At 39.0% G+C, this 12,095-nt stretch overlaps 1 protein-coding gene across 4 annotated transcripts in view; it reads right to left on the bottom strand.

Annotated features, from left to right (window-relative positions):
* RBM27 (RNA binding motif protein 27) overlaps window positions 1–6,971 on the bottom strand; it is a 59,304-nt gene extending 52,333 nt beyond the window's left edge. For 3 of the 4 annotated variants that reach the window (XM_019739105.2, XM_019739103.2, XM_019739106.2), the window contains exon 1: window positions 6,708–6,941. In XM_019739105.2, the coding sequence (XP_019594664.1) occupies window positions 6,708–6,766 (59 nt within the window). In that variant the 5' untranslated portion in view covers window positions 6,767–6,941. Of the gene's footprint in view, window positions 1–6,707 lie in introns of all 4 variants that reach the window. The other variant, XM_019739102.2, reaches the window with a different exon arrangement.
* Window positions 6,972–12,095: the final 5,124 nt, after the last annotated feature.

The following is a 12,095-nucleotide window of genomic DNA, read 5'->3' as shown; positions in this document are numbered from 1 at the left end:
ATAAACCTTTTCCACTTTCAGAAAAATCTACCTATCTCTGAATATTGGCTTAATTTGAAGTTCTACCTTTGTGTGGTTTTTGTTTCAGAGGTGAGACAACTAATGAATATGCTATTAGGCCAGGGGTAAAAAAACCTCCTGATCCTAATGTGTATCAACAACCATTAAAAATATTCACATTCTTGTGTGGCTGGTTAGCTCAGTTGGTTAGAGTGTGGTGCTGGTAGCACCAAGGTTACCGGTTCGATCCCTGCAGGGGCCACTGTGAGCTGTACCCACCTTAAAAAAAAAAAAAAAAAAAAAATTCACATTCTTCGACTAATATAGTAGCTGTTCTTATGGGAAACTAGCCTCAGGAAATAAAGCCAAATATAGAAAATATTACTGGTACCTAAAAGACTGTAAAAATATGTTTACTGTATAAAAACAGCATTATTTTTAACAGAAAAAAGTAAAGTCAAGGTAACCATTCTTATTGTTGAATGCTTATGAAACCTTAGGCATCCAAAGTGATGGTTATAAAAACACACAAATATGAAAAATGCTTCTGGTGTAATGTCAATTGGAGAAATCAAGATAAAAAAATTTTACATTTGAATCAGATTACAACTACATGGAAATTCATACATAGAAGAAAAACTGGAAAGAAACATACACAAACAATTTTATTATTTTCTCTCCTTTCTATATTTTCTGTAAAGCAAATAATGCTTTTATTTTTACTTTATAAAAAAGTAAAAAACCAAAAAGTTTGACTCTGAAATCTGTCTCCAGATTATTCCTTTGATAAGACAGTACTGGAAAAATAAGTAAAATCTGAGCTTATTTTATCAAAGAGTATATAGGTGATTAACTATTAAGTTCTAAGAACCTGTTAACATATATTAAAGATATACAAATATTGGTATTTCTACTTCTTTTCAAATAAAAGCTTTCATCTTCCCCTTGATTAGGGGTTTTCATGAATGAATATGATATAGAATAAAATACTCCTAAATTTATTTTGGAAAAAAATGCACATACATACATCTGTTAACTGCAAACACCATTTTGATATTTGGACTATGGCTCCCTAGAGCAGTAGGTACCAGCTAAGCACACCCAGAAAATTGGACTATTAAAAAAAAAAATCATACTTTTCTAATCGTAGATTAACCTAAATATACGTATGAGGACACTGATCCATTCCAACATTTACTGAACGTTTACTAAATGCCAAGCATCTTGCTGGTAATGGAATTTACTTTGAGCAAAACAGACCTTACCCTGTAGTCACGGGCCAAGAGATGGGTGTGAAAACAAATAATTACAGTACAAAATAACAAATGGTTAAAAAAGGGATTAATAATGAAACAACACTGTGCGAGGATGAGAAAAGACAGTGGTAGAACACACAGAGCTATAAAAGCAATTTCTGGCTTCTAGCCTATAGCAGTTGGGCCAGGAAGAATGAAGTCAGACATATTTAGGAGGCAGACCAAAGGACATAAGAACAAGTATGTTCTTAACTTAGTATGCTAAAATTTGCCAAGGAGTCTGCTGGTCAAAATAAGTCCTTTTCAATGAAACATTTAAAGGTCTCCTTAAGTCCCATAGCAGTTTAGAGACAAACTAATTTTTGAAGCCACTGAAGTACACGTTAGAAAACTGTCAGTATTTTCAATTGTAAGAAGATGCCTCCAAAATACTCATTTCACCCTAGTAATTTATTTATCAGGGAGGTCACGTCTAACAGCTAGCTGCAAGGTGATGATTTTTCCTCCTGTTTGAACAACTGCAGAGATCACTAGTCAGAGCTTAACTTGATAAGGGTTGCAAACCTATAGCGTAGCAACATGTAAATTCTAGAGTTCAACCAAAGTGTACCCACATGGCCAATAAATATGAACCAATAAAATAGTCTCAGTCAGTGAACCTTATTGCTGCCTTTTCCATCACACTCAGAGATGACATGTTCAACTTCCTAGTACACTTTAAAAGACCTTGATATGGCCTGAACTCACAGAAACCGCACATCAAGTCTATGGCTTTTACTAGCAATTCCTATTCCTGTCTATTAAGCCCACAATGAGACTCTAGGTCTGTCATGCACTAGAATTATTTTATAAGTGGCAGTGATGCTTACCATTAATAAGTAAAATATTTTTGCAGAAAGTTTAGTGTATTTTCATATGCCAAAAACCATGAAATTTCATTTATATTTAATGAGTTGAAGTACACAAAGCACTATAAACTCTGCATCATTAATATTCAAACCATATGTGTGAAGTAGGCTAAAGGCTAATACAATTAACTATGTTTAATAGAGAAAGGTTAGACACTGTCTCCAAAGTCACACAGTGAATCAGAGATAAAGAACTAGAAACTAAATGCACTGATTCACATAGCAATACTTCTAGGATGGGTGGATGGATGGATGGGTAGATGGGTAGATGGATGGGGGGATTGATGGGTGGGTGGGTGGATGGGTAGACGGATGGCTGGATGGCTGGATGGCTGGATGGCTGGCTGGATGGGTAGATGAGTGGGTGGGTGGGTGAGTGGGTGGATGGATGGACGGGCAGGCGAATGGACAGATGAAAGGACGGACAAATAGTAGATGGATGCAACTGTCCAGAAAGTATTACAAACCCCTCTACTCTTTTCAAGACATATACCAAGACTAATGTTTACAATAAACCAAACAAGCAGCAGTGAACTATATATATTTAATATGTAAATACAACATTTCCCATTAGAGATTTTTTTTGGTAGAAATGCATGTTTGGTATTGAAAAATGCTTGCCTGAACTTTTACTACACTTGTAGAAACTTTTTCAGTGATTCATTTACCACCTAGATGTACTTAGAACCTTACTTTTAAGGGGTTCACCTACTTAAAATGAGCAGTTATTTTTGATAGAAAGAAACCACAACATCTCCTAATTGTGCATAATCCCTACGTAGCCTCTATGACTAGGATATCTAGGATATTTTGAAAGTAAGGAAAGATGAGGACCCCAAACAAAGATCTGTGAGTTCAGTCTGTTCATGCAGCAGTAGGAAAAGAGACAGAAACTTCTTGACTAAGATGGTTTTTCTCTCCTTTATGCATTGCCAACAATGGGTTTTCCCCAGCCAGTTAAGGAGTCATTTCTTCCAGGCTCCCTCCTTCTCTCTTTCATCTAGTAAAAGTAAAGATATGTCCCACATCTACAAAAAGGAGAGGAAGGTAACAGATGAGCTCTTAAAAGCACATGGTTATTTCTAACTTGTCTACAGGCTATCATCACATGTAAACTGGATTGGTTTGGAAACACCATTACATGCCTTTGTTTCCCCAGTGATATAAAGTAACATGTTTAAAACCCCTAAAAAAATAAAAACTTTCAGAAATTTAGTTAACTGTAAATTAAATAAGAAAGTGCAGTGGGAAATCATGTGCACAACCACAGTATGATTCCAGCATATCCACTGCAAATACACTATCTGAAAGCCTAACAACTGCTCTGAAATGCTATGTTGTAGCAACATGCCAATCTGCCATGAAAATTTTCTTGAATCTGGAATATGCAAAAAGTAAATTTACAAATACAACCCTCTTTAGCATATCATTTATTACATTTTAGGATGACTAAACAAACAAAAAATTATCTTCCATGACAACATACTAGAAATGAAAATGTATGTGATATCTGCATTTGCATTTACTATTTCTTATTAACACTTCAATTAAAAACTATTACTTGTGTGAGTTAAACACAAATATTTTTATTTTGTAATTCTAGGAAAGACGTTATATTGTTAAAGTTTAAGTTAGTAGTGATTTTACATATTTTTAACCCTAAAAATGTTAACCAAAATTAAAGAGACTAGAAAAAGAAGCATGATGAGTGCTTTGAGTTGAACATATAACTCAAAACAAATGGGCAATGTCATTCCAATAAGGTGAATTTTAAAAATAAATTTTAGGGGGTCGGCCCGGTGGCTCAGGCAGTTAGAGCTCCATGCTCCTAACTCCGAAGGCTGCAGGTTCGATTCCCACATGAGCCAATGGGCTCTCAACCACAAGGTTGACGGTTCAACTCCTTGATCCCTTGAGTCCCGCAAGGGATGGTGGGCTGCGCCCCCTGCAACTAAAATTGAACACAGCACCTTGAGCTGAGCTGCCGCTCTCAACCACAAGGTTGCCGGTTCGACTCCCTCAAAGGATGGTGGGCTGTGCCCCCTGCAACTAGCAATGGCAACGGCAACTGGACCTGGAGCTGGGCTGCACCCTCTATAACTAAGACTGAAAGGACAACAACTTGACTTAAAAAAAAAAAAGTCCTGGAAGTACACACTGTTCCCCAATAAAGTCCTGTTCCCCTTCCCCAATAAAATCTTAAAAAATAAAATAAATTTTAAAATGGGGAAACTAAAATAATCATTTTGAAAGGTAACTTTTACTCATAAAAACTACTAAGTACCTATGAACATTTATCAGTATAAATAGCCAAAAAAGCATAGTGAAAACACTCTTAGGAGGTTTAAGTTCCTACCCAAAATAAATTTTGACATTAAGAACAAAAACACTACCTAGAGTGAAACATTTTAGGGAGCTTTACAAAATGAAATGAACTACAATGTTAAAACTTGTCACTTTCTATCCAAGACATAAAATATACATTTAATATTTTTAAAAGGATGTTTACTAACAAAATCAGAGCTTGTATGAAAAACTGTCATACACACAAAGGCAACAGGAATAGCAGGTGTACAAAAATAGCAAGAGATACGTTTTTCTGTTTCTTTTTTTTAATGTTAAATAACACAAAGGTACAGAATTTTTTTAAACACATACTTTTTTCAGCCTTTTCCACATATGGTCAATTTCACCAATCAATTACATTATTTCTCACCTTTATCACAATTCATCTGCATCTTTTTGGAGTTTGCTCTAAAACTTTTTACTTGTAGAAAAAGTATGATGCACATTCAAGACTCCCATAGTCTACAAAATTTTCAAGTGGGTCCATAAGTCATTTTCACTTTAACGAAACCATCACTCAGAAGCCCTTATTGTATATTTATTCATACCTGTGCTCTACTCACACACTCCTCATCCTCAGAATGCAAATACCACTTCAGACATCAAAATTGCCCTCATGCCACCACCCTTACCCATCCTACCTGTCACAAGGCAGACAGACACATTGGACTACGGATGACTGTCTTTCCTAGGTGTTACCCTCCCACCCCAAGAAACCAAAGTAGCAAAACAACAGAAGTTAGTTAAGATTTCTCAGGAGGACCAGAAAAACAGGGAAGTAGCTGCTGTCTCAACAGCCCCAACTTTACCATACCTCCACACCTCCCAAGCTACCCCTCACTTTCACTTCTGAAAAACTCAATTTTTCCACTAAAGTGACCTGACCTAATGAATCAAAGCCTGCCCATCTCCTCCTCTACCCCCTTTCTTTCAGTCAGAAAGCCCTCACCTTCAATAGGAACAAGAAGAAATGAGGAAGGGCCAGGAACTTATCCTTTCCCTTCCCATGCCTTCCTTCCTAAGAAAGTTCAAGAGCTCTCTCTCTCCAACCTTCCTTCCAGCATTCCCTCCAGATGTATTTCAGGAACCAGTTCTACCCCAGTATCCCAAATAAACACTCCACAATCCTACCTGGTTAAAATGATTATAAAACAAACAAAAAATGGATACCTCTGCTCTCCCTTTCACTGTCCCTAATGCGACACAAAATATTTTGTTAAAAACAAGCCCCTCTCATTCTTTTCAGCCTCCCAACAACAATCCTACACCCCAATATCTTCAGTGGCCCTGTCAATCTTTCAACAATATTTACAAAACTCTTACTTCTTTCCTACCCTTTCACTCCTCCAATATCCGTCTCTAAAAATCCCTAGGTGTTGCAGCGATACCCCCTTCAGCCCCTCCTCCAATAATAATATTAGATACCAGGGTAACCCTTACAACCCCCAATCAAACATAAACATCTCAATTTTTCCCAACTCCCAATGGTGTTTAAAACCATCAGGTCTCCAGTACTATTAGTTCCTCAATAATATTTTTAAATCCCTTAATATCCTTGCTATCATACGTATCAGCTCCCCAGTAATTCCCAAAATACTTCGATGCGTACACATCCTCCTTTTCAACTACCTCATATTCTGCAAAGACCTGACTATTCTTGAACCCTTACAGTTCATCAACAATCGCTGTAAAGCCCTCAATGTCCCTACTATCCCTTTCTGTCCTCATGTTGTTAAAAGGCCTCGATACTCTGCTTCTAGATCTCCCAGTCCCGGAGTAACAGTGTTTGTAAAGCCCTCCATATCCTGCTAGTCCTTTCGAGATCACAATATTCACATTTAAAAATCCCTCGATAGCCCTGCTAGCCCTCTCAGTTCTCCAACAGCAATATTTTAAACTCTCTCACTATTCCTGCTACCCATTGTAGCACCCCAATGTCTATACTTAAAAAACCCTCGCTGTCCTTGCCCCCCCACGCCGGGCCCCACAGCCACACCGCCTCCCTGCCCCTTGCTCTCCCTCCCCTCCCCCTCTTCCCCCCACAATGGTGATAGTACTACAGAGAAGACGTCGCCGGGACCTCCGGACCGCGGCCCTTCAGCTGCGCCCTTCCTCACGCCGCCTCCCCTCCCCCCACGCCCCCGCGGGCCCCCCAACGCCCACGTTCGCCGGCCCCGGCCCAGCCTGGCTCACTCACATCGGCTCCAATAACTTGGCCAGCCAGGACTTGAGGGCATCCACATCCTCTATGAGCATGGTGCAGGAAAGGCGGGCTCGGCCGCCGCTCTTGTTCAGGCCTGCTGCGGGTCTCCCCTCGCCGCCTCCTCACGCCCTCTTCACAGCTCTCAGTGCCCCAGCCCACCCGGCATCTTAAAAGACTTCAACCTACTCCCCCGGCCGGGGCCTAACAGGAACTAACCCAAGAGCCCTCACTCAACCTAGCGCGACAGCTCAGGAGGGCGGGAGATAACACCGAGTGGCGGGCGCGAGAGCCAATAGAAGAGAGAGGGCCGTGCGCACAAAGCCAATGAGAAGACTCGCTCGTCCCGCCGGCCAGTCGTACCCAGTTAAGGAGGGATATAGAAAGGTAGGTGGAGAGCTTACGTGAACTCCTGGTGCAAGATGGTATCTTGGGAAAGGTGCTGTGCCTCTTAAAGGGGCCGCGGCGCCTTTTTTAACCACGCCGCCGTCCGACGCGGCATACCCGTGCCTGCTGCTGGGAGTGCCTGGGGGAACCCGGAGAGCCCCTCATCCTGGTTCCTTCCTCTCGTTTTTCCTGGAAACACACACTAGTGTCCCGAAATGACTCAGCTGTAGTAAATCTGCAACACAACGTGCAATACGTTCACATTCGACACATTGCATAGAATGCAAAATTTTACTGTTTTTCTTTACACACTCATTTTGCTCGGCACACATGCTTGTATCTTTTTTTTTTTTTTTTTTTTTTTGTCGCTCTGCTTAAATTACGCAGAATGTTTTTGACAACCATGCTTTGGATTCCACTAATCGTCATTTTTAAAACGTGGCGCATGGATGTAAAAGACTGAAGCCATTTCAATTTTACCAGTATTTTTTCATATAAGCTTTAGTTAGGCAGAAAAACGATTTCAGTAGTTTTTAAATTCTCTTTTGACTGCATATCTAAAATTCAGTGGGGATTTTTTGCAGGGAGATTTTTTGTCAGCAAAAAAGTTTTAAAAAATAATTAAAAAAAAAAATCGAAATCACCGAAACAGGCAACTTAGTTTGTACTAGATGAGAGATTCCTTTTAGAATTTTGAAATTACTAGCTTGGCACTGGTGTTAAAATGTTTAATCAACAACAAATACTAAGCACCTGCTATATGCCTACACTGTGTAAGGCACTAGGATTCTAATTGTGAGCAAAACAATCCCTCTTAGGAAGCTGAACAGTTTATGGGATTATGCATTATAATAATAACATTTTGAAAATTACCTGGTGAGCATACACCTCACATAAAAGAGATGGGTCAACCCAAAATAAGCAGGTATATACTATATACACATCGAGCAGAGTAGGCAAACTTTTTCTGTAAATGGGCTTAGATAGTAAATATTTTTGGTTTTGTGGTCCCTGAGGTCTCTGGCAACTACTCAACTCTGCCCTCTTGGCATGAAACTGGCCATAGGTAATATGTAAATGAATGATTGTGGCAGTGTTCCAACAAAACTTTGATGAAAATTTCAAATAATTTTCACATGTCACAACATACTATTCCCTTGATTTTTTTTTTTTCTCCGACCATTTAAAAGTGTAAAAGCCATTGCTACCTCTTTGGTGTACAGAAACAGGTTCCAACAGGGATTGCTGGCTGCAGTTTGTGCACCCCTTACATAGAGTAATAAAGGTGAAATGCACTTAGGAATCACCTAATGAACCTCCTTCACTGACACCTCTCCTCAACTTTGCAAATGAGGAAAAAAGCAGAGATTGAGTGGTTTACCCAGAATCACGTGTGTCTGTCGATGGAGCAGAGTAGCATCAGATGTAACAATAAGCCCAGAGTTTTCTCACATCCAACTGTTGCCTCTTTCCTCTGTCCTCCTCCCTTTCTCTTTCTTTATGCTTATCTACATTTTCCTTCACTTTTCCCCCCTAAGGAGATAAAGTATTACCCCCAAATGACAGAAATTTTAAAAAGAGAAATGTAAAAGTGATTTGATCAGATCTAACACTAGGCAGGAACTTGATAGCAGGATAGAAATGTCACAGGAATTGCCTTTATCACTGTAAATCAGTACTCTGCAAGAATTTCAAAGTACTTTTCAAATGTATTTACAGAACACAGTTTGCAGGCCTTATTTCAGAGGTGAGGGTGCTGAGACACTGGCTTCCTAGTGACCAAGGGGCATCATTTAACCCCTTAAGTTACAGGGAGTAGAATTAACATGATTAAGTAGTCATATTTGGGTTTGGGCACGCAGGATAATCTTTTTTTCCTTTCCTCTATTTTTCAAATTTTGTTATTATATTACTTTTCTAAACTGAGTACATTATATACATATTGGGACTACTGCTCTGGATACATTGAAACTTAAACTGTGTCTTGAAAAAATAGCATCTGTAGAAGAGTTGCTTCCCCCACCCCAAGTGGAAAGGGGATACAATGTAGTCAATTCCACTCCCATGCCTGGTTCACTCCATTTGCTAAATAGCTGGTTCAGATTTGGTCAATAGCCATGACCCAGAATTTTCCACATACGATATTCAGTAGCATTCGTTGTATGCACAGAACTGACTCATGCGCAGTCCATGAATGAATGAGGTACTGATTTCAACCATACAGTTATTAGGCTACCCTAATTGCAGTGCATACATATATGTATGAGTTCAACAGATTTTACTTATATTGAAGCTGGTTACCATGGGCCAAATTGAAAAAATAGCATCTGTAGAAGAGCTTTGGGCTGGGGCAAAGACAAAAGTTTGAAAAGTTCTATCTATTCACTGACTTTTGGGATCTTACATTCTGGTGGTCTAATAGTCAGGCATTGGAGACAATAATAATAGCCAAAGTTGTTGAGTACATACTCTAAGTGGCCATATGCTAAATATTTCAATGTAGTTTTGCCTGGGTAGTAAACAATATTCACAGACAAGAAGATTGCATCCCAGAATGATTGTGAAGCTAATGAATTTCCGGAAAGGCACAGCCATGACCATGTTTGTTTGACTCCAAAGCCCACATGTATAAGCTTCACTTAACCATCTCATTAGCAAACATTGAAATATGAACTTTGTGGTTCATTCAACAAATATGTACTGAGCCCATTACCGTCAATTAGGCACTAGCGAGTAAGACTGATTTTAAATAAATGTTCTTTTTTCAGTAAGGTGGACGTTAAAATGGATACTTAACAAAGATTGACTTTTCTCTCAGTTTTATCTTTACAGGAGAGAGAGATGTCAATTTCTCTAAGAAAAGAGAGATTAATATGGGGCATTGAAAAGAGAGTGACTACACGAACAGACCTCTAAACCATCCTTATTCCAGCCAAGTTCCCTTTCTTGGCTTGAGGATTACTGGGCCTCAACCAGAAAGAACTGTCAATGATGCAATTTCACGCAAGTGTTGACAGAGGTAGATAAGGCATTCCAGGATCAGAGTAGATCATGCCCACAAATTGTTTTGTTTTGTTGTCCTTATTTTCCACCCTGTGGCTAAGAGCTGTCCCATATGTACATTAAGAGAGGTTGAGAGTCATTTTCCAGTTTTCTCTGTGAAATTTACAATCACAATGTGCTTCCCTAACATGCAATTAAACTAAGTTTTGGTAGAACTTCAAACTAGTCTCTCTTTATTATGGAAATGTAAATTTGTTTTCCTAAGAGAACTATATTATAAGGTTTTTTTCTTTGTTTTTTTTTTTTTTTTTTTTAAGTTGCTTCACACTACAATCCTATAAGAATGGCTAGTATTAAAAAAAAAACTGACAATACTGAATGCCAATAAAGATGCAAAGAAACTGGATCATGTACTGTGCTGGCATAATGTAAATTGGTACAGTCACTATGAAAAAGAACATGTTTTTGGTATTTTCTCTAAAAACTAAACATACAACTACCATATGACCGCACAATTACACTCGGGCATTTATCCCAGAGAAATGGAAACTTATGCTCACACACAAAAACCTGTACACAATGTTTGTAGCAGATTTATTTATAATTGCCAAAAACTGGCATCAGTCCAGATGACCTTAAACAGGTGAGTGGTTAAACAAACTGTGATACATATGTAGCGAAGAATGCTACTCAGCAATAAAAAGGAAGCAACTGTTGATACATGCAACAATTTGGATAAATTATGCTCTGTGAGGAAAAAAAGCTAATCCCCAAAGGTTACATATTGTATGTATATATATCCATTTATATAATATTTTGACAATGACATAATTTTAGGAGAGGAGGAAGGGGATGGCAACCCGGGGGAGGGAAAGTGGGTGTGGTTATTAATGGGCAACATGAGGGATCCCTGTGGTGTTGGAACTGTTCTGGGTTTTAACTGTGGTGGTGGATACAGGGGAGCTACAGGGGTGATGATATTGTGTAACATTTAATTTATACATACACACACAAACATGCGCAAATGAATACAAGGAAAATTTGTATCAATATCAGCATTCTGACTGTGATATTACACTATAATTTTGCAAATGTTACCATTGGGGAAATTGGGAAGAGTGAAGAAATAATGCAAGAGTTCTCTCTGCATTATTTCTTACAACTGCATATGGCTCCAAGTATGTCAATTAAAAAAAAAGTTGTTTCACCCATTGAGAGCAGTGTCAACAGAGAGGAAAGTTAAAAGTGGCATCCATGAGTGTGCACATACCAGAAATAGTCTTTGCCCCGTTTGCTGGGTGTTCATGGGTTCCGACTGGACCTGTGGGGGGGGAGGGCCCAGATCTGACATCCTCGAAGATTAGAAAAGCACCCAGGAGAAATGCGTAAAACTCCACTGCAGTAGTGACATTTTTTATTTGCAGCAGGAAACAGCAACAGTAGTGGATTGACTGACCAGACGCCAGGTCCCTCTGGTTACCCCTCTGATATTAGGAAAAAAACTGCCCTTTCTTCTTTAGATTGAATAAGCTCCTTGGGATTTGGATACATCAAATAATAAGAACTCATACATACTCCTTGTGTTTCATAGGCTCTGCCAAGCAGCTTTGCATGGATTAGCTTCTTTCAGTGTCTGCATTCAGCCTTTCTTTCTTTCAAGAAATATTGATTGAAAACCTATCATCGGAGGCAAAGAACTGTTATACTCCCTGGGGAAATGGCAGTGAAGATAAAAAAGTTGGCATTTTCTTGGAGATCTATTTTTGTAGGAGGAGAATGATGACCAATAAACAACCATATGGTATGTAAAGTGGGATACATTCTATAAAGAACAATAAGACAAAGGGAGGGGATAGTGAGTGATGGGGAAGTTAAAAGGACTCTGAGCAGTGGTCTGGAGATTGGAAGTGTTAGTTACTGGATATCTGGGAGTAGAGCTTTCCAGGGAAGTGAAAAGACCCTGAGACACAAACTAGCTTGGCATGTTTGAGGAAA

Source organism: Rhinolophus sinicus, linkage group LG10 (assembly GCF_036562045.2).
Source record: "Rhinolophus sinicus isolate RSC01 linkage group LG10, ASM3656204v1, whole genome shotgun sequence".
NCBI classification, from domain to species: Eukaryota; Metazoa; Chordata; class Mammalia; order Chiroptera; family Rhinolophidae; genus Rhinolophus; species Rhinolophus sinicus.
The sequence above is the reverse complement of the archived record's forward strand: the minus strand, read 5'-3'. Positions and strand labels throughout refer to the sequence as shown.